The 24,747-nt window shown below is 37.2% G+C and overlaps 1 protein-coding gene across 5 annotated transcripts in view; it reads left to right on the top strand.

The window, feature by feature from the left end:
* Positions 1 to 24,747, top strand: part of LOC124163764 (sister chromatid cohesion protein PDS5 homolog B-like) — a 64,234-nt gene that overhangs the window by 3,008 nt on the left and 36,479 nt on the right. For all 5 annotated transcript variants that reach the window (XM_046540851.1, XM_046540864.1, XM_046540858.1 and 2 more), the window contains 8 exons: positions 6,572 to 6,778; positions 8,403 to 8,587; positions 8,709 to 8,916; positions 9,862 to 10,151; positions 11,659 to 11,905; positions 15,282 to 15,442; positions 22,154 to 22,300; positions 24,398 to 24,647. In XM_046540851.1, coding sequence (XP_046396807.1) covers positions 6,572 to 6,778; positions 8,403 to 8,587; positions 8,709 to 8,916; positions 9,862 to 10,151; positions 11,659 to 11,905; positions 15,282 to 15,442; positions 22,154 to 22,300; positions 24,398 to 24,647 — 1,695 coding nt within the window. The remainder of the gene's footprint in view (positions 1 to 6,571; positions 6,779 to 8,402; positions 8,588 to 8,708; positions 8,917 to 9,861; positions 10,152 to 11,658; positions 11,906 to 15,281; positions 15,443 to 22,153; positions 22,301 to 24,397; positions 24,648 to 24,747) is intronic.

Here is a 24,747-nt window from a genome sequence, read left to right as displayed (position 1 = left end):
GCCGTTAACAACTGTCGAAGTACCGGGAAAATATTTATGTCATCAATCTTTTCATGCCAAAACCCACGCTCACCACTCGTCTTTCACTCCTAGCAACTTGAGAGAAATAACGGCAACCGACAGCTTGACGCACAGCAAAAGATATACGTGTTGCCAAAAGCTAAATTAAAAAAATACATTGCCGCTGAAAACAGGGGTCGCGTATATGTCCGGTAGAAGGGTTCCGTATGTTGGCAAAACTTGTGATGGGTAGCACACGTGCAGCAAGGGAGAAGCAGTTGAAATTCATGAGGGAGAGGGGATACCCAAATGCTGCAGCAGCTCAGTGGCAGGGCAGTAAAGGCGTACGGCAAGAGAGATGCAGTGGAGCCATAAATTCGGCCTGGCCTGAGCCTATTGTCCAGTTCAGTATCAGTGGAGCAAACATGCAGCAAGGGAGAAGCAGTTCAAATGCAATGGACTTGCAAGGGAGAATGGCATCAGAGTTTCAGTTGAGTGCTCTTTTTCTTGTTGAGGACAAGGCAGTGCAGTACAGTGACAAGGTTGTTTCAAGGCAGTTTTCACGCATTCAGTGGAGTTTTAGCCCAGAATCAGCTCTGTTTCAAGGGAAAATTTTTTACTTGAGTCCAGTGTATCATAAAAATGTTTTTAAACCACATTTCCATGAGTATTTTTTTATGGGGTGAGGTAGGTATTTTGAAGGTATTTACATATAGTTCAGTAGAATTTGTGATATATCGATAGATAATTATAAAATCCTATTTGTGTTAAATATTTAACTGATAGAGTATTTAAACTGATGTCAGTTTAAAATTTCATTAATCAAGTTTTAAAACATGCTTTTGAAGCTTCGTCTATAATCGCCGGATAGCATGGAAAAATTTATAAACCAGCTGCAAAAATGGTTAAGTCCTGAGTGTGTGAAACCAAAAAATATTATTCCTGACATACATGTCTTGCATTATAATGTTTAATGGGTTCTATAGTTCATGAATTGCTTTTTAAAACATGCTTCTGAAACTTTCTCTATTTTGCCTCATAGCATGACATCAGCAAATGATTTCAGTCAATGTAGGCCCATATAAAGCCAGCATTAGCAAATAAATGATGGCGATGAGGGGCTTTTGTGCCAATGTGAAGCTGATATTGGGCCAATATTCAGTTGGCATTCATGGCTACTTGGGATGGAATTGAATAGATCATTTTTTTTAATAGCAGAGGATTACTTTCAAGATTGAAAAGTAGCCTCTATATATTACAAATATATTATATTGTAGAGATGGGTCAATAAGAACCAAACTGCCAAAACAAACGTTTTCCTGAAATGAACTGGTTTGAAAACAAACAGTTCTATAAAACTCCCTGTTCACTGTCATGTCTACGCTGCAAAAGTGCGGCGTATTCGGTCCAACAGGTATGCTCACGAAGAGATATTTTGAACTGCAGCTTACTCCAGCAAGTGTGTAGTGGTCACAACAGATGGCAGTTACGATGCAGGCCATCCAAGGCCGCTGAAGTGCATCATAGATGATCAAGCCCCTCCCTTCCTTCTATATCATTCCCCTCCGTCAACGAAAACGAACAGTGTAGCTGCTGAACGGTTGGAACGGGTGTTCAAAATATTAAGTTCATTTTAGCCGTTCTTTTTCTCAGCGTATTCTTTTGTCGCAGTGCATTCTTTTTTTGGAGGCTGTTCGTTTCCTCTGGCTGTTCATTTTAGCTCTCACGTTCATTTTGATTTCGTGTTCATTTGAACATTCGCATTCGATGAACAGGATGCGATGGTTCAGGTTTGCGGTCAATTTACGGGTCTGTTATTTGTTCGTAATTTCTGCTATGGTTAAAATTTAATTTAAACATAGGTTAAAACTTTATTTTGATGAGTTATATAAATGCAAAAATCTATTTCAGCAAATGGAAAAGCTCAACATAAATTGTTTAACTATGTTATATCCACTATATATTTTGCAATTAAATTATTTGTAATGGAATTAACTTTTAACTGGGTTAATCTATATTTTACCCTGCTTTGCTTTAAGAGGTTTGAACTGATGATTTCGGGAAACAAAAATTTGGCTTCAACTTTCCTCAAATTACTTGTTTGTAGTGTAATTAGACATCGAAGGGGAAGTACTTGGTACTCATCCGGAGGAGGTCTACGGAGGCATGTATCCATCATTTTCAAGGAATGAAAACAATATTTTACTTACTTACTTACTTCCTTGGCACTACAGCCAGGCATGGGCTTTGGCCTCCCTCAAGACGCCTGTCCATTCCCTCCTGTTCTGCACTTTTTCCCACCATCTGACAATCCTCATAGCCTTTATGTCTTCTTCCACATCCTGCATCCAACTTTTCCTCGGTCTTCCTCTTTTTCTCTTTCCATCCATATTTCCATGTAGAATCTTCTTAGGCATCCTTTCTTCACTCATTCTTTTTACATGACCTAGCCAAGCTAGCCATTGGGTCTTCAGAAACCTCACTATGTCTTCACCTCGGATAATATTTTCTATTTCCTTGTTTGTTCTTATCCTCCAAGTTACCCCATCTGTCACGGGACCATATATCTTTCTCAAAACCTTCCGTTCAAATATCCGCAGAGCTTGCTCGTTTCCAGCGGAGATGCTCCACGTTTCTGCTCCATATGTCACGACCGGTCTAATAAGTGTCTTATAGATCTTGAATTTCATCTCCTTAGATAGAAGAGTTGACTTCAGGAGCTTAATATTAGCAAAGTAAGCCCTATTTCCAGCCATTATCCTCTTGTTGATCTCTTCCGTCATTGAGTTCTTACAGTTTAAATTAGTACCGAGGTAGCTGAAATATTTTACATTTTCAAAGTTGTACTGCCCAAATGTAACGTTTTGAGTCCATCTTCTGTCTTCCGTGGTCGACATTCTCATGTATTTCGTTTTTCTCTCATTGATTCTGAGCCCTATATTCTTACTCTTCTGTTCTAAGATTTTGAGTATTTCTTTCAGAGAATCCATATTCCGTGCCATTAGAACTATATCGTCGGCATAGGCACATGCCTGAGTAGATTTATGCACAATTGTCCCCTCTAACCCCAGTTCTTTCATGGCTTCATGTAGACACAGATTAAATAGTACTGCTGATAGAGATCCTTGTCTTACTCCAGTTGTTATCTTAAAGGCTTCACTAGTCTTGCCCCCGATATAGGCCTTAGCTTGAGATCCTTCCATAGTCATATTTACCAACTTAATTAGTTTTTTTGGTATTCCAAATCCCTCCAATGCCTTCAACATTTTTCTTCTATCGACACTATCAAAAGCTTGCTGGAAATCAATGAAAAGCATATGTAGGTCAATGTTGTACTCATAACATTTCTCCATGCATTGTCTCATTACAAAGATTTGGTCGGTTGTTCCTCTTCCCGGCCTGAAGCCACATTGGTATTCACCAAGGATTACTTCAGCATACATGTTAAGTCTCCTCTGCAGTATACAAGAAAGTATCTTATAAGTGACATTTAGTAATGTGATTCCCCTATAGTTGCTGCATTGCAATTTATCTCCCTTCTTGAATATAGGACAAATTAAACCAATCTTCCATTTCTCAGGCATCTCTTCTTTCTCCCATATTTCACATATCAGTATATGTAGGTTCTTTGTTAAATTTTTTCCTCCATACTTGATTAACTCCGGTACAATTTGATCTTCCCCTGGAGCTCTCCCATTCCGCTGCCGTTTTAACTTATATTTTACTTGCAGGGATTTTATTTGATGATGTAAGGTTTTTCACGTCGCGACATTTTATGTATTTTTTAGCTTATCTAAATTGACATAAATTGGAAATTGTAAGTTTTTGCTTGTTGTAATTAATTGAACATATTATTTTTGGCAAAAAGCAGTCCCAACAAAAGAATTCTAGCCAATTTAGTAGTCCAATGCGACTTTTATAACCAAGAAATATGTATGTGTAAAATAATAAATCAAATACATAATAATAATGACTAAAACATGACGCGTCAGTGGGCATCGCCGGCGGCGAGTTGTGGGAAATAGAACGACTCATCCACTCAGTGAGAGGAAGGAGGGGCTGCGAAAGCATGGGAGGCGAGGGGCCGTGGTGGGAATGGGGAGTGTTGTTTGGGTGTTTGGGAACTCTACCTTCCTAGCAGCGAGGCACTGGAGAGAACACGGACAGATGGAATATGGAGGGAGGAGCTTGTAAGATCATGAAATTTTGTGAAGTCTTTTTTTCTCGGCAGAAACGTGCGAGCTAAGTGATGTGTGCAGTTTGAATTTCCAGTTTCGTTTTGATTGGGTCTAATACTATTAATACAGGTCTGCATTTTTACGATTCTACCACGTTTTTCAAGTTCTGTTGATGTTGACCATGTATGTATTTCTGTGTGTTGAATCTGAAAAAGGTCTTATTTTTATTAGATTGAATCAGAACTTTTTTTAAATTCGTCATATGTCAATTTCTAAACTCACATGTGTGGAAGAAAATCAAAAATGTAGGATGCACAATTTTATGTGCACTAACGTGTACAATACAACGTGATGTGCACATACCTACTTTTCTAATTATTGTGTGTAATCCTTATTACTTTTATCATTGGATATATCAGTGGAAATTATGCTAATACAATTATGCTAATTCAAGCAAAATTATGCTGTTGAAGTAAAAACTTCTCATTGCTTTTTGGGTGCGCTCTAATATAGGAACTTGTGCTTTGTTGATAAATCGATAGATAAAAGTGAGGGAAGCATGATTAACAAAGTTAAATTTAGTCGGAAATGCATCATAAATGGGCTCGTTCTTTTTTTATTTAGTGCACATTCCTACTCTTGAAATCATACAGAGGTAAAACACAAATAACGGAAAGTTATTGGTTGTCACATAAGAGCACGGTATACATATATGTGACTCATGCTTCAAAAATTGGGGACCGGGAAGGCAGGTCATGTGAAAAGAGGGGAGATGGCGAGAAGGAGAGGGGAAGCTATTAGAACAAAACCACTTACCATTGTTCTAGGGTAACTTGAAATTTTTGTTGGCTATAGAACTCAGGGCTCAATCCATTCCTACTCCCCATTCCACTTTCATTTTAAATTTTTTACAGGGAAACCACTTACATGCTTAAATTCTTAAAAAAATGTTAAAAATACTCCATGTTTGGTGTCATTCTCTTTTGAATCTTGGGCACAATACGAATATTTCAGCCTAATCAAGATACCTCATCATTTTCCGAAAGTCATGGTTAGACACTTTTGGGCTCAACAGGTGACTCATTTTTTTTGCCTCGAGAAACTGGGAGCTTTGAAAAAGGTTGAGTGAAAAAGTTGAGCTGGCGAGAAAGGGTGAAACAGGTTTCTTTTTTCTCGTGTAACTTGATATTTTATTTCGAAGGGTTTATGGTCTTCGTAACATGAAACCTGAGCGAGCAACGATCTGGTGTGCCAGAGGCTTGTTGGGGGACAATGGAGGGGAGGGAAACGTTAGAGGAGTGGTCTGAGAACTGATGGCTGGGGGATAGTGGATTTTGGGAAATGTGGGACATAGTTACTATTCTACGGCGCTGAGGTTATCCCGATGGTAGTTCCATCTCTTGGCGAAGATTCACACTATGTGCCTGTTGTGTTTAGCCTTAATCCTCATTTTATTTTTTTTAAATCAGAATTACTATTTTAAATCAGCTATGAGTATGGTGTACATAATGTCAGTTGTTTTCTATGTGCTAGAGCAAGTACAGTGCAACCTCGATATAACGACACCCCATGGTGCACTAATAAACACTCGCTATAGCGAATTGTCGCTTTACCGGAGGTGGAGCAAATAATAGCCAATATACCTGTTGCGAACAGATATACAGGAACAGGAGTGGTGCGGCGACAGATAAATATCTATCCGATAAACGTAAGCATAAATCCAGACGAAAGGCAATGTTTTTTTGCATCACTAAATTTCCTTACTCAAATAACGACTAACTATTCAAACAATTTATAAGCGCCGCACTGAATAAAAATCATGCAAAGCATTGTTTCGTCAATCATTATATTTATCGAACGACAGTTTACCACATAAATTTGAGACTGAGCACTCCATTAACTTCATTTCTAACAGATCGCTAGCAATTACAGAGGTTAAGGAGCCTTGATGAAAGTCTTCCGGCGGTGAAACCCTCGCTATGGCGAGAGCCAACACCGAAAGGGTCTCGTAAAAACGAATTTTTTAACACTCTTATTATAGGGTCAATTGTCGGTGCATCGGCTATCTCTCGTAATAGCGGGGGTGTCGCTATAGCCCGTACTCGCTTTAACGAGGTTCCACTGTATATATTGATTGCCATCCCATCTTGTTTTCTTTTATCATATTTATGTATTAACTTGCCTCGGTGCCAACTTATTTCCTATTATTCATTACGTAGCTGATATTTGTCCTTGGCTTGGATTAATTTTTCTTTTCTTTTATGCAATAATTACCAATTTTACGTTTAAAAATTTTTCTAACCCATATAATAACCAAATTATCAATCCGTAAGAAAGATTTTTTAAAATTATGATTAAATTATCTTAAAGAATTCTTATTCTTCATTAACTAGGATCTTGGAAAGTATATGAGTGGTGTTCCAGTGGACATCACCACATCTTCTCTGGAATGGGAATACAATGATCTGGTATTGCATTTGGCGTCACCCTTCTTTCTAACCCATGCCTCTGTTGGCATTAAATTGCATACAGCTTTCAACTTAGCTCAAGTTTTACGTATACGCCAAGACAAGCATCCATATTCTGATGTGCAGTTAAATGTAAGTTCTGTGTTACTCTTTATGACTTGAAATTCATTGTTACTGTAGTGTGGACATCTTGGGTCATTTCATCCTGCTGATTAACTCTTAGGCTGCAGTAGTTCTTGATTTTAGCTGCCAGTCAGTGCAGAAGACCCCCTGTGCAGGAAGCACCCTCTGCCATGAGGGCTGGTCTAGTAGAATTAAGCAAGCCCCTTTGCGATCCTTATGGCCCTGCCCAAGTGCAATATAATCAAGTACCAATAAAAATTTTGGGTAAATGCTGCAGCCAGCTTGCAACATGTATAAAAATGTTCCTGCACTCTAAGGGTTAAAAGCCAATTTTGATGCCACTGTTGTAACATTATCTGCAGATTTTTTTGTGGTTGATTTATGTTTCAGTTTGTTTGTAGATGCAAAGTATTTTGAATTCCTCATTTTGCAAGTGTGTGATATGTGTTGTTTTAAGAAGTGTATAATTGTATGTTGAAAGTGAAGAGAGTAAAATAATGTTGTTCATTGAACAGGTCATAATAAATTTAAACTATGGCTTTTAGTTTATTAGCTGTATAACTGTCCTAGCTTTGTGCAAGTATGGCTGGGTGGTAGTACACTTGAAGAACGTTTTAATTATTAGAATTACGAGACATCTCTCAGGGAAAAGCATCTGAATGATCATGGATGATCTGCTATTACTTTGGTTAACCTTGAATTCATCTCATATTAGCTTGGTTTTAGGTTATAGTGGTCATTTTGTCAATAGCTCACTATATTTGGCATTTTGCCTTTGCCTATTTGTTTAGCAAGAATCTTTATTCCAAATATTTTCTTGCAAATAAGAGGTTAGTAAACTTAGTTAAGAGGAAATTAGATTCACGCAAAGAAATCATTGATATTTATTGGAATTTTCTTTTTTCACCTTGTGGCCACAATATGCTGGTAACACATCTAATGTCAAGAGATAATTAGAGGTCAGGTTAGCTATAATGAAGCCAATATGAGTTGCATAATTACTAACCCAAGTAAGATTGAAAATTGGCCCACGCTTGGAGAAATTTTCTTGGCTACTAAAATCCTAGTGGCATAGCTCTTGGTTTAAATCAAATTTTGAGTCCTTAGTTTTATGTGAGCATTGAAAAATTGTTAGCTTTTGAGGTAAGCAGAAAATAAAATTATGATCATGTTTGCTTTGACATCTGAAGAGCTGAAATGACTTACTTTGATTTATAAACTGAATTGTTTTGTTTACTTTGATCGTTTTTATGAAAACATCCTCACCTAAATGTGTTGTCTTACTTTTTTTGAGAGGGATTTGCTGTAGGAACCCTTTGACCACTTTGCTTCTTTGGGTAACCAGTCCACCGCTGGAAAGTAGTAATTAGGTATATTTTTGTCAGTATTTCGGCAGTAATGGAAAGAAATAGGTTAACTATCGTTGGGCTTTTGTTCCAGTGAATATGTTCATCACACCTCTATGTTGCAGTGTTTTCAATGGCATAATTTTAATAAAAATGTACATTTGGGAAAGTCAGTTAATTTAGGCTATTAATATGTACGTGAAAATAACTTTAAAAATTACTAAATTGGCTTGATCTGTCCTTCTGTTATTCCTCTTTCATTGATTTTAGAATATTTTCCTTTTCAGCATATTATTCTATTTTTAATAAGTCAGCTCCAAAGGGTTACACATGAAAGGATTGCTCTCCACCACTGTCAGAAAATAATTTTGGGAGTACTTGTATCACAAGATGTTATTCCAGTTATTTGTAATTTGAATGAACTGGAACCTCTCATAGTCGATGTTTTTTCCTCACTCCTGAAAGTTGTACAGTAAGTATGGTTCATATCCGGAGTGTATGTTCCAGTTTTCTTAACTTTTTTTCTGCTAAATATTTTTGTGGTGTGATAAATGTTATATTTCTTTGAATTTATTTTATGCATTTCTTATTAGCCCTGGCATGTCCTACACTACTATGGATGGAATGATAAAACTTATTGGCACTATGGTGGAACATTCTCCTAATGTACCAGAGAAAATGATACAAATGATATTGTTGAATTGTCAAAAGAGAGTAAAAGCATCAAATAAGCTTGTCTACAGTATTACAGTGGATTTCATCAGGAAATATTGTAATGTCCTTAGGCCTGCCTTTGAAAAAGTATGTAGTTTTGTACTGATTGCTGAATTAGCATAATTTGATTGTAACACATGCATAATTCTTCTGCTTTGCATTTCTTCATCACCTACTTGTATCTCATCCAGGACTTACCTCTGCCTTCGTCCCAGTGGTTATGAAATTAAGTTTTGCCTTTTGTGAAAAATGAGTTCAAAAATGAAGAAAGTATGCAAATGTCATAACATTGATAATGTTGTGATGTTTCTTTAACACAAAATAAGCAATGAAAGCTTGGGCATACATTGTTTTGGACCCTCCGGTGATGAATGAAATAACTGAACAAAATCCTATGAAAATAGTAAATTTTTATGTATGCCATTTGGAATAATTTCATTTAATATCTCGTTTAAGATTATTTGTGTTTTTTCACATTATTGTTTCCTGAGATATTTATAGATCTGTATATATGAAGTACAGTTCTTGGGTGTCCAATTGTAATCAACTGCACCTTTTATTTTAATAGTAAATATGCTGTCATTATTTTTAGAGTAAATTATTTAGCCATATAAGCTGTTCAGTTCTGTGGGTCATCCAGTGACTTTTCCATCTTTCTTTCAGTAGTAATGTGACTAGTTTTTTCAGCTGATACTGAACATTTTTGTTTAAGTAAAATTGATAATTTCTGGTATTGGGCAGACACAAATCGGTTTTGTCACCATGTTATGAATGTGCAGATTGCTTCTTAGGTAAAGTTGATTCTGTGATCTCGATTGAGGCCTGTTTTGATATAATTTAGTGGTTTAGATGACTTTTAAAACTCTAATTTTTTTCTAAACCAATCATCCAGAAACAAGGAGGAATTATATATTTATGGTGAGGCCTCAAGAGTGAGTTTAAAGGTGTTGAAAATTGCAAATGGAAATACTTTCCTCAAAATTCAATTTTCATGAAAATTTTCAATTATTTACTCTATTGCTGTAATTCTAGGTAATTTTTGAAGATCTGTTGGTGCATTATCCGAGGTATACAGCTGTTGAAGGTGAAACTGTATTAACCTATGAAAAATTTAAGGGTTGTTTGGTCTGGTTGTGGAAACTACACAGCATATGTAGTGAATTGACTCTCCCCATATTGAGGAATCTGGAGCCTGCTCTCTATAATATGACACACGGATGCCGCTCTATTCTGATAAAATTTCTTGGTAAACTTTTCTCAAGCCCCTCCAATATTGAACTCAATCAAGATTGCCCTTCATTGTGGAATGCTTTCCTTGGCAGGTGGGCATTAATTATCCTCCTTGTCGGTTTGATAAGTTCCAATCATAATGCAATGAAATTAATTTGAAGTATGTATTTTTATCTTCCATATGATAAACACTAGTCTTTAAAAAGAAGTATCTTATATGTATATCGATACCTCCACTGCACAAGGCTCAACAGTCACCCACCTGATCAAATCCGCTCATCTAGGAGTCCAGCAATATGAATGTGCTCCTAGATGATTTGATCCAGTTGGTGATTGTTGAGCATTTGTGCAGTAGAGGTAATCAATATGGTACAGGGGGTCAGAACAGTCTGACATTGGTACATATACCTATACTACTTAGATTCCCAGGTGACGACCCAGTATTTACTCAACATTGACTTTTGACCTGCAAAATGTCAGTCCAACCTTTCTTTGTCCTTTCTACGTTGAGCCTTCATTGGTAATTTAACAATTGTCTATGCTCTGTATACAAGAAGCTTAAAAACAAGCCAGCATTGGTCTGCAATCATCCCAACATTGTACCCATGATGCCCTGCCAGTAGCCTGACATTCACAGCCAATTGTAGACCACTGTCGGCCATTTACTTTGCTAATAGTGGCCAGCCTTTGAAATTGATTCACAGAATGTCAACCATACATCGGCATTGTGACAGCTGATGTTCAGTCAAGGTAGATTTACAAATCTTATTGGTTGACTTTAGACAGTCTAAGATAAATGACACCTATACAAAGGTAAAGAACCAGTTGAGTGAAATATTTACTTTCAACCCTCGAATGACTGACTGGCTCCAAGATCCAGTTACATACTTAGGTGAAAGATAATTATTATTTCCTTGGTGTACCAGGCCAAATGAAGCTCACATCTTATCCAATTATCCAGAAATGAGGAATTTTTGGTATCATCTATCAAGAAAAAGTCAAAGTTGAGGATGGGGTTGGTGTGGTGGCTAGAGTTTTGGCTTCCCATACCAAGGGCTCGGGTTCAAATCTCGGCAGTGGCAGAGAATTTTCAAAGACTGCCCGATCCCTGCTTTAACGTTGTTTGGAGAACATTTCAATTGCAAAGCTCCGTCCATTGGATGGGACTTTAAGCTGTGGTCCCCTCGGTGCCTTTCATTAAGAGCAGGCAAAATGCCAATGCAGGGTTTCTCTCCACCCTTCCTTATCTACTCTTCCCTCATGGCGCAAATACACCTTTACCCAATATTCATTGCGACAAAAGTAGATTTCTGAATTACGCATATATGGAAAAAATTTCAGAGTAAAATTCATTTAAGACAAATTTTTCATGAAGAATTTTGAATGATTGTTTTTTTTATGTTATGCAAATACTACTGTGTCAGATATTGTTTCCATTTTTGATGACTTTAAGTGCCACTTATAAATTTGATCTAAGGATAAATATTATTATTAGTACATATTTTTGTGCTCATTAACTAGCTGTCCGTCAATAATTACTATGTGCAAGTTGAAAATGATATTTGTGGACCTTAAAATAATTCAAATAATATATTTTAGGTTTCAAGATAAAAAACTCGAGATTCGACTGGACTGTTTGGATCAGGTACCGGATCTTTTTAAAATGGAAGTTCTAAGGGCTGATCTTGTGTCAACCATTGAAAAGAGGAAAATGGATCGAGTTTCTAAAGTTCGAGATAAGTTGGCTCTCTTGGTGAAAACTCTCCTGATGGACTCTGATCTATATACTGAAGAAATAGTATCCAATCTCTCTGCAATTCTTGAAGAGTTAACTTTGGATGATGAGGTTTGTTTCTTTAGATCAAATAGAATTTTTTTTTGTGGTGATGAAATGTGTATTTTGGTAGATTAGCATAGACATAATCAGGAGTTTTTAAATGGCATTAACACATATATTTTAAACACAAATCAAATTAACTCGTAAATATTAATCACAATAGCCCTGGATAAGTTCCCATGAATAAAATCGGGGGCGACAACACATATTGCAATTTAACAAATTTAGTTAACAGTAATTGCAAACACACTAGTATAGGAATAGGTACTCATAACTGTTGAGATTTATTAATTAGGCACTGGATAATTATAGACTTATCACGGAGGAGGAAAGACACACCGACGGAAGTAACCATCACCGGAAGACTACAGTTCACAACAGCCTCTTTATTTCTGAAGACACTAGCGGTACATGCTATCGGTAGATTGGTGGCAAGTGTGCCAAAGTTCAAATATCATATAATCAGCTTAGTTACATACAGAGGTAACAATGACAAAGACTGGGAGCGATGACATGTTCTAATACCGTACAAACACGTGTAAGAGACACTTTTTTTCCCAGAAATTGCACCCAAAATTGGAGGTGCGTCTCTTATACAAATTTCTTATCTTTCACCCCCCTATCATTCCCCCGTTGCAAGTATAAAGGGAACTGAATGTGAGTGGCATTGATTTTCAGCGTGAGTCAGTCATCTGAAACCCTAGGTCAAAAACAAGCAGCAGGGAGGGGAGTTTCTCCCTTAGTGATGCATTTTTACATTGCTCCTGTTTACATTTCTTATTCGTGAGCATCGTGCTGTCACGTCATTACCGCAGAGGTGAACAGGGAAAAGATTGCGCAGGGTTTTTTGCTCCGGAGGGTGCACTTAATTCACTGCTATGAGTGGGCATCCCGTGGATTTATACTGCAAATATTAATCATGTATCAAACTTAGATAAACGCATAGTTTTTAGGGACGATACCTGATTAATAGTCAATATCTGTCTTGCCAAGTAATTTCCGTTATGTTAAGGGCCTGATTTTTCAAAAATCAACTTCAGATGCTTTTATGAGGGTTATTCCAATTGAAAATTATATTGGTTTTAAACCTGCGGTTTAAAAAAATCAAATGAGTGTGTACATTGTTGGACGAAATGGCAGATAGAAGAAATCAGAAATGCTTGTAAGTGAAGAGTGCTGAAGGAGAGGTAGAGGGGAAGGAGAAGGGGAAGGTTTCCGTCTTTCAAACAACGAGGCAACGAGTGAAGAAGCAAGGGACCAACACGCCCGATCTTGCATGTGAAGTCGTTTCCTTCAAAGCAAAGGGGCAATGGTGCAGCAATGTGATGTATGTAGTTTGCATTGCCTGAAGTGTCCAGCCCATCTCCTCTTGTTTGAATGTGCTCATGCTGCGCCTGTTTCCTCAGAAATTGTGCTGTTTGGACTATGTTGAATATTATCAGCCTTTTTGTAACTATATAGCCTTGTGTCAATCAATTAGAGCTTAAAAAACTTAAATGCTGTCAGATATGCATCGTGTTAGGTCTCATTTTTTTTAACCTCGTGCGCTTCATACTATTGCTGAAAGTAATCAAGGTATATTCAGGCTCAGTTGGTTACTTGCCTAGTATTTGGCCTCCAGAAACTGGGAGAACTTGAAGCTGATAGACCGAAAAAGGTCAGTCGGTGAGATGGGGTAAGGATGAAACATGTTTTCATTATTCCCATGTAACTTGATATTTTCCTTTGAAGATAATGATTTATGGTCTGTGTGGTCTCGAAAAGGAAAATAACCTTAGACGCATGGACTGTTGGAGGGCCGAGGGTGGTTTTGTGAAATCTACACCGTGGTTATTACCTTGCAGCGCTGAGATTCCCCCGATTATTGTTCAATCTCTTGGGAAGATTCATGCTGTGTGACTGTTGTCTTTTGCATTAAAATTTTCCATGGCTGAAATTCTATTGTAATAATCCTACGAGAACTTCTAAACAAAATTGTTCGTGAGTAGGACAAGTATCAAAGTGCAATGGTTTATACAAAGAGAGGATTGGGGAATTCTTTCAACACCCTCTGGTACGTTGCATTCACGAAAGAATTGATTTACAATATTGGGTTCAGATTCAATTCCTTAGACAAATTTGAATCCAAAGGATAAGGTGAAGGGCATCATGCATGGATATTTGGATCTGAGGTATCCAATCCGGCCATCCCTAGTAAGCATTATAAGGTTAAGACTACAAGTGAATACCTACTTATCTCCAAGGGCCATACATATTGTGTAAAATTGGCTGAAAAATGCAGCGTAAATTTTTAGTATTGAAAGTGGAAATTTTGGTAACCGTCGAAAGTCCAGGCAAACATCTGCAACACAGCGCGATAGGATAAAAAAAATGCTGCAAAATTTTTTTTCTTTAGCTCCGATGCTCAAAATAGGGGTGCATCTTTTACATGCGTTTGTACGGTACTTCACAAATTTAATTTACACCCAGATTGCCTACACAATTCATAATTACTTCTGGCAAAACATCAGAAGCAACGGCGCGTGTAACCAAATGCCATTATTTTCACTACAATACTGCCTTTTTTAATTTTTGCGTCGTCTACCAGAATTTTCGTCCATTATTTTTCGTCTCCCATTGTTTTTCTCATCATCACGGAGAGATTGTTAATCTTCGTTAACCCTAATTCATACAATGTATCTCCCTTAATATCTCTATTCTTTAAATAATTGGTATATATACCTTTTATGAGTATCATTATTATAATTACAGCTGAAGTTTGTTACAGTGAATATCCTCTTTGTAAGCAGTCTTTATAAAGACATAAGTCACATAAAGGAAGAAGTAAATCCATATTTACCAAATCAGTCCAAATATAGTATCCCTCAAGTTTATTAATTGTGCATGAAAAATTAAAATGCTAAAAAGTTTGCTTGTGTAAAAAATGAGGAGTTAAATCCATGTTTGAATCGATGATCAAAAGAAAGTATTGTTCTTAAAAGAAGTTATTATTCATGCGGAGACTTCATTAATGAAGTCTCTGCATTATGTTTATTAAATTTTCTTCCAAAATCACTTAAACAACTTCAAGTCTCCTGCCTTGTGAAGGCTTGGAAAAAAATGTTTAGAGGCTTTGAAAGCTCAGAACCGCATTGAATTGTGAAGACATTGATAGTGTAAAAATTGTTTACTTTTAAAATTTGTATTGATCCTCTGTAAAAACTCATACTTTTAATATTACCTCAATTTTACCTGATTAAGAAAATGTTAATGATATGTCACTGTGAATAGTTTATGTTTTCGTTAGTTATTTTTAATGGTTTATCACTACTCGTTACATGCAATGGACTTCTACTGTATTATTGGGTCTTATATTGGAAGATTTTTACACAGTTGAATTCTTCAGTTTAAGGTGCGATGTTCTGGTTCAAGGAGTATGGCTGAGCTATATAATCATTTTGCTGGAAAGGGGAGGGAATACCTTCCATTTATGACACAAATGGAAAAATACCCCGCATGCATTCTACAAAACTACTGGACATATGGCAAGCAAGACAAACGGGAAAGGTAAATTTGGTATTACAGTAGACTTTCGTTATTACAAAGTTCATGGGACCAAAAAACCTATGCCATAACGAAGTTCGTATGAATATATGTATAAACAAGCACATTCATTTCATTTTCTCAAAAAAAGAATGCAGCATGACGCAATCAAGGGTTGATATCTTTCCGAATACAGTAAGTCCTCGATATACGTCAAGATGCGTTCCTTGAGACCTTGCTCGTAAGTGGATAAACCTATGCTAGGTATCGAGGAGTGCGGTTATCCTGAAGAATGCAACTCTGCATCACAATTGTCCGTTAACCTTTTCGCGCCGAGCTCCTTCGCGGGAAGTTGCTTTTGGCTCTACGAAGGGTTTGAGATTTTCTTTTTCGCCCCGTACGGAGTTTTTTTTCGGCTTGGGTCTGACCAGGTAGTCGCTCCCTCCCCTTAATGACCTTTTCTAGCGGGGTGCCGGACCCTTTCCGCGGCAACTGAGCAAATATAATCCTCGACCCTTTTCCCCGAAGGCAGCCCATCCCGGCGTACTTTTGCGGTCAGTTTATTGTTGCCAGTGCAATTTTAATTTTTTTAATTGTTACAGTTGCATTAAATGTCAGTTAATCAATGTATTCCTTTCATTTTGCAATGCCTGTAGAACTTTTAAACAAAGTTCTACGGTTATTTTTAGGGTTTTCAGCAAAAGGCACTATATCATAGCCAAATGAGCTTTTCCGAGAAGAGTGAGGTTATCATCTTTCACGTACATATTTCAGAAGGAGAATACTTACACCAATGAGAGTACTTACAATATGAGAGTAATTACCTGGGTAGAGCAGTTCTTATTCCTGCAATGGTATGGAATGCTTCTCACAACATGTTTATTCGTAAAACATTCCCTATTGGTACATTAAATTTACGAATTTTTAGGATAGGCATTAATCAGTATTTATAGCGAAATTCGTTTATAATACCTTTGTATTCAAAGGTTGGTAAGAGGTTACTAAAAATAGCCGCTGTAATTTTGGCTCACGACAAAGAACTGAGAGAATCAAATTTTATTACATTACGAGGGCTTTTTTCATAGAAGTTAAATCGGATATTCTATCGAATTTCACCGCAAATATACACTTAGAATGTAGCTAACAGAGTAACGTATATTTTTAGATGTAAATCATTACAATATCGCCCCTATAAACTTGCTAGTAAGTTATAAAAATAATAATTAAACATCTAACCTTAGCGTCTCCAAAAATTGTTCTAGGTGATGATCAACTCCGTTAATATGAACGCTAGAATTCCGTTAAAAATTTGGAACCAATCAGCAGAACATACAGAATGTAATTACTCGCATTGATTTTCAAAAAATGCATCATTTACGTTTTTTAGTTATTTTAACTCATAAACAAATAAGTGACCATGAGCACCTTCCTTGAGTGGGACACTGAGAGCCGGAATGGGCCGAGGTAATCCCCACACGGACAATAGGAAAGGGTCGGACCTCTCGCGCCGAGGGACCCTAATGGCGGTTGGGACCCACTTGGCATGCTTGACCGCGAAACCGTGAAAACACGGCCTTTGGCCTTTTCCTTCGAAAAATTCAAGTCGTGAAAAGCCGGCCTTGCTCCTTTAGCATCAGAAAATTCAAGCCGTGAAATCAGGCCCTGTGTAGGGAAGAGGTTAACTCACCATTGTGATGACCTAGCTGCACGTGCAACGCAGCCAAAGCCAAATAAAATCTCCGTACGCACGAAGGAAGAATGGTAGAAACGTTGAACAGTTCCTGATTTCACAACGGATTCAATGAGTCTTTGTTCAGATTATGCCCAAAGTGCGAGTTCCTTTATGCTTCACCGTGTTGCATTGCCCAACTCAATAGGTGCCAAATTTGAAACTTTGGGTACGCTTTAATTTTTTGAATGTTTGTATCTCGTTCGTAAATCGAATGTACATACGTAAATCGAATGTACATACGTAAATCGAATGTGCGTAGGAAAAGTACTAACTGTACGTCCAATTTTCGAGTGTTAATGAGTGGGTCACCATGGATCCACAAGAATGAAGCTTATTATATGATATTGCATACATATATTGAAGTATCACCTACTGAAGAAAGAAAAATTGATTCTCTTGAGCACAATACATGAGGAGAACTTAAACGTAGCGTAATGATTAAAATGTAGCATTGTGTATATCCACCTAAATGCTGTTGCTTATTTGTGGAACTTGGTAATAAAGTTCATTTTGTAACTACCGGGACTGAGGTTGATTTTGTAGTAATAAAAATGTCGTAAAAATGTTTCTTTTCTATAGATTGGATAGGTCTTTTCTTCAGGACCAACGATTTACTAAGTGATAACGAGAACTTTGTAATAAGGTTGTTTGTGTTAACGAGAGTCTACTGTATAAACTAGAGATGGGTCGAATAGCAGATTTCTCTAATTCGATATTCGAATTCGAATATTAAATCATTGCTCGAATATTCGAATACCTCGAATACTAAATGATGAATGCTGGAATGTTTGACTCGGTTGCCTATGCAGCAGGCAACACAAGATTTTGGGGAGTAATTTTGATTTCCTTTAAATGATTCGAACAGGAATTTAGCTGATTAATGAATATTTTAATTTTATGGAAACAATTGGGCATATAATTAATTCAACTAACATCGCTTTACCCCCACTTCTGCTGCCAAGTGCTGGCTGACAATCTGAGGCATTTTGCAACATACAAGCTCTTTTCCACCGGATTTTCTTCAATTATTTTCAGTCCATCTTTGGGAGTTCTCACGAGATAAGAAGATGAATTTGAATTGCTATCAGGGAGAAACCAAATATTCTGAGAAAATATCCCTTTGTCTGGGACTGTAACAATAAAGATTTATCGCACCACTCATTAATTGTAACTTGATATATGCGTTCGGAAAAAAATACCGCATCAACTTCCGAGAAGCTCTGCTGCTCATATCGAGTTTCGCCAGAATGCTAAGTCTCCGTCGTATTTTGACATTTATTTCTTTGCGTAAAATGCTTACATAAACTCAGAAATACGTCGTGTTTGGTCTCATTCTTTTTGAAGTTACGCGCACATTACTAATATTTCAATTCAATAGAGGTGTAACATCAATTGACGAAAGTCATTCTTAGACACCTTTTGTGCTAATAGATGACTCATGCAGCGGTTAACTTCCACAGAAATGGGGAACTTCGAAGCTGGTAGGAAAAAAAGGTCAGTGGGGGAGAAAAGGGAGGGCCGGAAACACGTTTCTATTGTTCTCGTGTAACCTGGTATTTTTTCGAAGCTAAGGTCTTCGTAATATGATCCCTGCGCGAGCTGTGACCTTTTTTTATTTCGAAGAAGAGGAAAGCCTCAGAGTGTGGGCTAGTGCTGAATGGAGAGGGATACCGGATCTTGGGAAATGCGCTAATGTAAGTATCCCACGGTACTCACACAGCAGTTGACCTCCAGAAATGGGGAACTTCGAAGCAGGTAGCCAGAAAAAGGTCAGTGGGCGAGAAAAGGGGGGAGGGCGTGAAACACGTTTTTATTGTTCTCGTAACTCGATATTTTTTCCGAAGCAGTGGTCTCCGTAATGCGATCCCTGCGCGAGCTGGGACCTTTTGTTTGATTTCGGAGAAAAGGAAAGCGTCAGAGTGGGTGAGGCGAGTGCTGAATGGAGGGGGATAGCGGATCGTGGGAAATGCCCTGAGGTTGCTATCCCACGGTACTGAGGTTCTCCTGGTGGGGGGAATCGGGTATTTTCGCATTTTTTCACCCGACCATTTTCGGTTCCCCTCGTCGAACTCTTTTCACCGCTAAAATCCACGAATTTGATGTAATTCGTCAACTTGCGTAAAACGGCGCTGCGAGCACTAAATAACTACAGTTCTCTACATTTTTCCGAGTCAACTACCAACGACGTGCGTGCGACAGTGTATGACGCGAAATTTAAAGTATTCGAGGTATTTGAGGCGGTACTTTTCGCATAACTATTCGAAACCTCGAATATCGAATACTTTCTAATATTCGAGGTATTCGAGTATTCGCGGATACTATTCGCACATCTCTAGTATAAACATTTGTTCCTCCAAGTAATCCTCACTATGCCACGATGGCACTGAAATAAATGGCAGGAAAACTTGTTTGAACCTTGATCACTCATTGAAAGAAAGAGCTTTGCAAAAAAATATTTGAAATGACATATAGTTGAAGAAGATGTGCAGAAATATAAATTATTGACTCAGCTAAAGGTTTTCTAGAATTTTGTGTACTTAAATTCATGTCACCACAAAAAAATGACAGCTTTAATAGCCATAAAAAAGCCTCCGCCATGCATATAGTCCGGCTTCCTAGGTCATCTGAAAAGAGAATTTTATTTCTCATTTGCAAAAAAAGCTAATTCTAGCGAAAGCTGAAATAGTGATTCTATATCATGGCAAAAGCAGTATGCTTTTTTTTAATTGCATGAGCTTAAGTCTTAACTAACAATTGGAATTGGTGGTAGCAAGTTGTGAAAAGAAAAGAATACTTGAAGTAGCAGTAAGTACTAAGTTAAATACAAGTGTGTTTTGTTAATGTGCATTGCGTACTTCTACGATGATGGTAATTCTAATTTTAACTCATTCTTTTTGATAAACTTATGGAAATAACCATTCCTTTATGGAAGATTTTTATTTCAGCAGGGCCTTTTCATCTCAAATCAGGCAGATAGTGCAAAATCATGTCAGGTGACCATCGCCAATTTCTCTGAAATTTATTTATGTGAAAGCAGTATCCTAGTGATGAATAATGATCACTTTATCTCAGCTCAGGAATGAACTGTTATAAAATTATAATTCTTTGAGCATTACTGAGTCTGGCCTCTTTGAGTAAAAAAATGAAAAAACATATAAATGCTGATTACTAAGGAACCGTGACCCATAAAGCAGTGGCTATTGTTTCATTTTTAAGAAAATGTATTTCTGCACATTCTGACATAGCTTTCAAGTAATTTGAAGTAATATTAAACAACTAGGACTTGTTTAAACAATAAAAATTAGTAATAATTTAGCAATTAATTACTAAAAAAGGCCACCTTTTATTTTCTTAAAATTTCTTTGTGGGTAGTTTGAGTCTTTTACTATCAATTAAACAATTAAGAGAGGTACCTAGTATTTTTATACTTTTTGTTTGAAGGAATGTCAAAGTTAGCATGTTTTCAACCAAATTGTACACCAAGATTGCATACTTTGTAAGGGAAAAACAAAGATTCGTTCCACTTAGCATGCATGGTCCATTTTTATCCTCATCTGAAAACGGCCAGATTGGCGCCCACGCGATGCCACTCCACGTGACTTCACAGGGACCTAGTTTCTATACGAGTAGATAGGAGTTATACATAGTCTGAGATTACCAATGCATGCATGAGGCGCAGAGCTCAGGGAAACATGTCTTAACAATCACTTATTAAAACTGGCTAACGTCGGAAAGTTTTCCTCGTTTGATAAGTTATTAATAATCCTTATTTAAGCCAAGCGCTACCAGCCAGCAGGATACTAGGCTACCCGCTAGCAGCCTGCTTCATATCAGCGCTAAGCCTCGCCTCAAGGTCACCTCGCAAGGCGGCAACAGGAACCAGAAATACGTCACGCGGAGAGACTTCCCGACATTCATACTTAAGCGTCGCGTTTTCGCGCGCTTGAAAATTTTCACTTTTAATTTAATCGCGAAAAATAGATATGGTCATTTAAAAATCTAAAAGTGTGAAATACGTACTCCAGGAGTAATAACCTTTCGATTTAGGCAATAAAAAAATAATAGGAAACCACCCTATTGTACACCAAGATTGCATACCTTGTTAGGGAAAAACAAAGATTCGTTCCACTTAGCATGCATGATGGATAAAAAGTTCATATCTGAATGATTGGTAGCATCCATTCATTAAATGCAAGTTCAATCTTGTGTACTTCCATGGCGTCAAATGTGTGCAAACGCCCAGTGCTACTAACTGGAAATGGTGGATGAGTTCCAATTTGCACTAAGTATTTTTCAATGGAACTTCACATAAGTCTTATTATTTGAGTCTCCTGGAATACTTTGATGGACCATGTGGATGCATAAAGGAGTCCCTTATGTTATTCAGGTGCTCAAATATGTGGCAGAATGGCCCTCTGATCTTTTAAGGCCTTGCATTTGACACTTGAGTGCTTTTATTACATTTTTTGCTTGTATTTGTAGCTAATAGTATTCTATGTACATATTGTGAAGTGGGTGCTCCCTAGTATTTCTCCAGTAGTATTTCTTATAAGGCCAATACATTGAATACTATTTGCTTCAGTCTTGCATGGCTAGTTATGAAGACTGACCTATTGTTTACCTATTGCGGCAGTATCCAGGAATTTTCATAAATATATTTAATAGGGGTTAAACCATGAAAAGCATGCTAAAGTTGCCTTCACATAAATTTATATTTTCCCTTCCAACTTTCATTTCTTAATTCTCCATAATGGATTCATGAGATGATAGTATAATATTCCCTCATGATTGGACACCTCTATTTGCTCTGGATCTCTTAAAATATTTTACGTTTTATATTCATCATTGGCCATAAGGTATTATCAATTCATAATTAAATTTATTTCTAGAAAAAAGTTAATGCTATAAAAGTACCCCTACTTAGTTGTAAATATATGAGTAGAAATTGGAAAATAGATGGAAACAATATCATGCATATTATTTTTTTGTTCTTTTGTTATTAGGCTGGCTGTAATCCAGCTAATGAACAGATATATTTTGCCATATTCAATGCCTCCAGATCAAAGAATGAGAAGGCTCTTTAAGGTCTTGTCAGATTTGGACTATACTTCATGCACAAGATTATCAGTAATTAAATACAGGCAGCATATGTAAGTATTCTATTATGGCCGCCTCTTTTGTAGAAGGCAGGATACCCTGGTGCCTACAACATATAACTCTTAAACTTCTCTGTCTTATAGAAAATGAAATTTTGTATTGTTCATATTTTTGGTATCCAACTGGTATCAACTTTTCTAGACTATGTATGTGTGAGCCCTGAGGATAGTTCTCTTATTCGTGGAACAGTGAAACCGTGGACTTGAGGCTCCTCATTATGATCCTTCTACTTGGGCAACTACCCTTGTGGCTAGACTTGAATTTTCCCTTCACTATTTCGTGCATGCCTGTTCTTATTGGCTCTTGGTGATGCAAAACTAATCTTATGAGAGCTGCAGTTCTTGCATCTTGTATACCTATTCGCCAGAGCTTTTCCAGGTGTTTGCCTCTTTCAATTTGGTAGTGAATGGAGCATGAGGATACATATTTTTAAATATCATCATCATCAGTCATCAATCCTAAGATTGGTTTGATGCAGCTCTCCATTCCTCTCTCCTATCTGCTAGCCTTTTCATAGTGACATTTTTTCTCTTTTACATATTTTATAGTCCGTCCTATGTAACTCATTCGGGGCCGTCCCTTGCCCTTCTTCCTTTCCACCTGTCCTTCTGCAATTGTCTTCATCAGGCCATCATGCCTCATAATGTGGCCAACTAAGTTGTCCTGTCTTCTGCTTAAGATTTTAAGAAGACTTCTCATTTCTCCCACTTTTCTTAGCCCTTCCTCGTTACTTCACAGTCGATCCATTTTGGTCGCTGTCAATGTCCAATCCTCACTTCCATAGAGAAACATACTCCATATTTAGCACATTATGAATTGTTTCCTTACATCTATGCTTGTTCTCTCAGCTGTAAGAAGATTCTAGTTTTTGTAGAAAGCCCTCTTTGCCTGCGCTGTTGTAATGACTATTTCTGCTTCGTCCATCAGTGGTAATTCCGCTTCCCAGTTAAGAAAACTCTTTCACCTCTTCAAGCTTATGCTGTCTTAGGTTAATGTTTGTCTTGGCCTCCTCTCTTTTGCTGAATACTAATATCTTAGTCTTCTTTTTGTTGATTTTCAGCTGATATCTGGCCATCGTCCTTTCCATAATTTTCAAAGTCTTCTTCAAATCCTTCTCTGTCTTGAGTATGAGTGCTATGTCATCAGGAAATCATGGCATACTGATTTTTTCTCCATGGATATTGACACCCAAAGCCTTCTCCTTGATTTCATTGATGGCTTTCTCGATGTAAACATTAAAAATTATTGGGGAAAGTGCATGCCCTTGTCTCACCTCTTTTCCTATTCTTATTTCTGCACCATTGGGTCCGTATTTCGATATCTCCACTGCAAAAACGCTCAACGATACTCAGCGCTACTAGGGTAAGTAGATGAGTGGATTTGATTTGGTGAGTGATTGCTGAGCATTTTTGCAGTGGAGGTATCGATTCGAACACATTTACTTGGTTTGTCTACAAACTATGAACAATTCGGTGATCATTGTAGAGCACTGATTTCTTTCAGAATTCTAAGCATTGAATTCCATTCCACGTTACCAAATGCCTTCTCTAAAATGACAAATGCTATGAAAGTCAGTTTGTTCTCCTCCATTCTCTTCTCTATGAGGAGCCTAAGATCCAAAATTTTGAAATACATATATTAGTTTATTATTTTAATGGTAAGGTTTTGTCAGTAATCATTTTTGATCTTTGAACCAGGGCAAAATTTAGAGATTGTTGTCGTCTGTTTGATTACCAGCAGCCATCAGTTGTTGATAGCTGTAAATTTATGTTATTGTTATTAAATTTGGCCCTGATTGTAATTACTCTTTGTCTAATGAGTTTTTGCACTACTCCTGTTGGTTTTAACATAGGTTTCTACCACAAATAATTTCAAAACTGAGGCTTATTGGATGCCGTTCCTTAAATTTGTGCATCATTAAATTTCATTTTTATTATCCTGCAAAGTTAGAACCATATCTGTTGGTTACACTTTTATACCTCCCTAAATAGTTGCAGTAATTTTTCTTAATAACCGTACCTGACTTTTAAATAGTTTTGAACAGTTGGTGTTTGTAAAAATTCAGTTTTCTCATATCTGTGCAATTTCAGATGTTGTAAACATTTGCTAGATATAATCAAAGACATGAAAGAGAGAAGAGAAGGTGCTGTTATTACAGAAAGCAAGAAGACAACTCTGATGAAAATTTCAGCATTAAGTCTTCATCTTCCCATGCCCCTCAAAGCTGGTACTTTGAGTATTGAGGCTCTTGTGAGGAAGCTTTCTGAAGATGGACCAGAAGTAGATGCTGTTATTCGTGTTTTGACTCATGAATCCCAGGAAGATATAGATCAAATTTTGGTAAAATAAGTTTCTAAATCTCTCTTTTTTTATTTTAAAGATATGATGAAACTATAGGAGTTCTCATATCTAACCTTGTCTGGGGTTATTTTCTTCTCCT

Source organism: Ischnura elegans, chromosome 1 (genome assembly GCF_921293095.1).
Source record: "Ischnura elegans chromosome 1, ioIscEleg1.1, whole genome shotgun sequence".
Taxonomy (NCBI): domain Eukaryota; kingdom Metazoa; phylum Arthropoda; class Insecta; order Odonata; family Coenagrionidae; genus Ischnura; species Ischnura elegans.
This window is presented reverse-complemented; position numbering and strand designations above follow the sequence as displayed.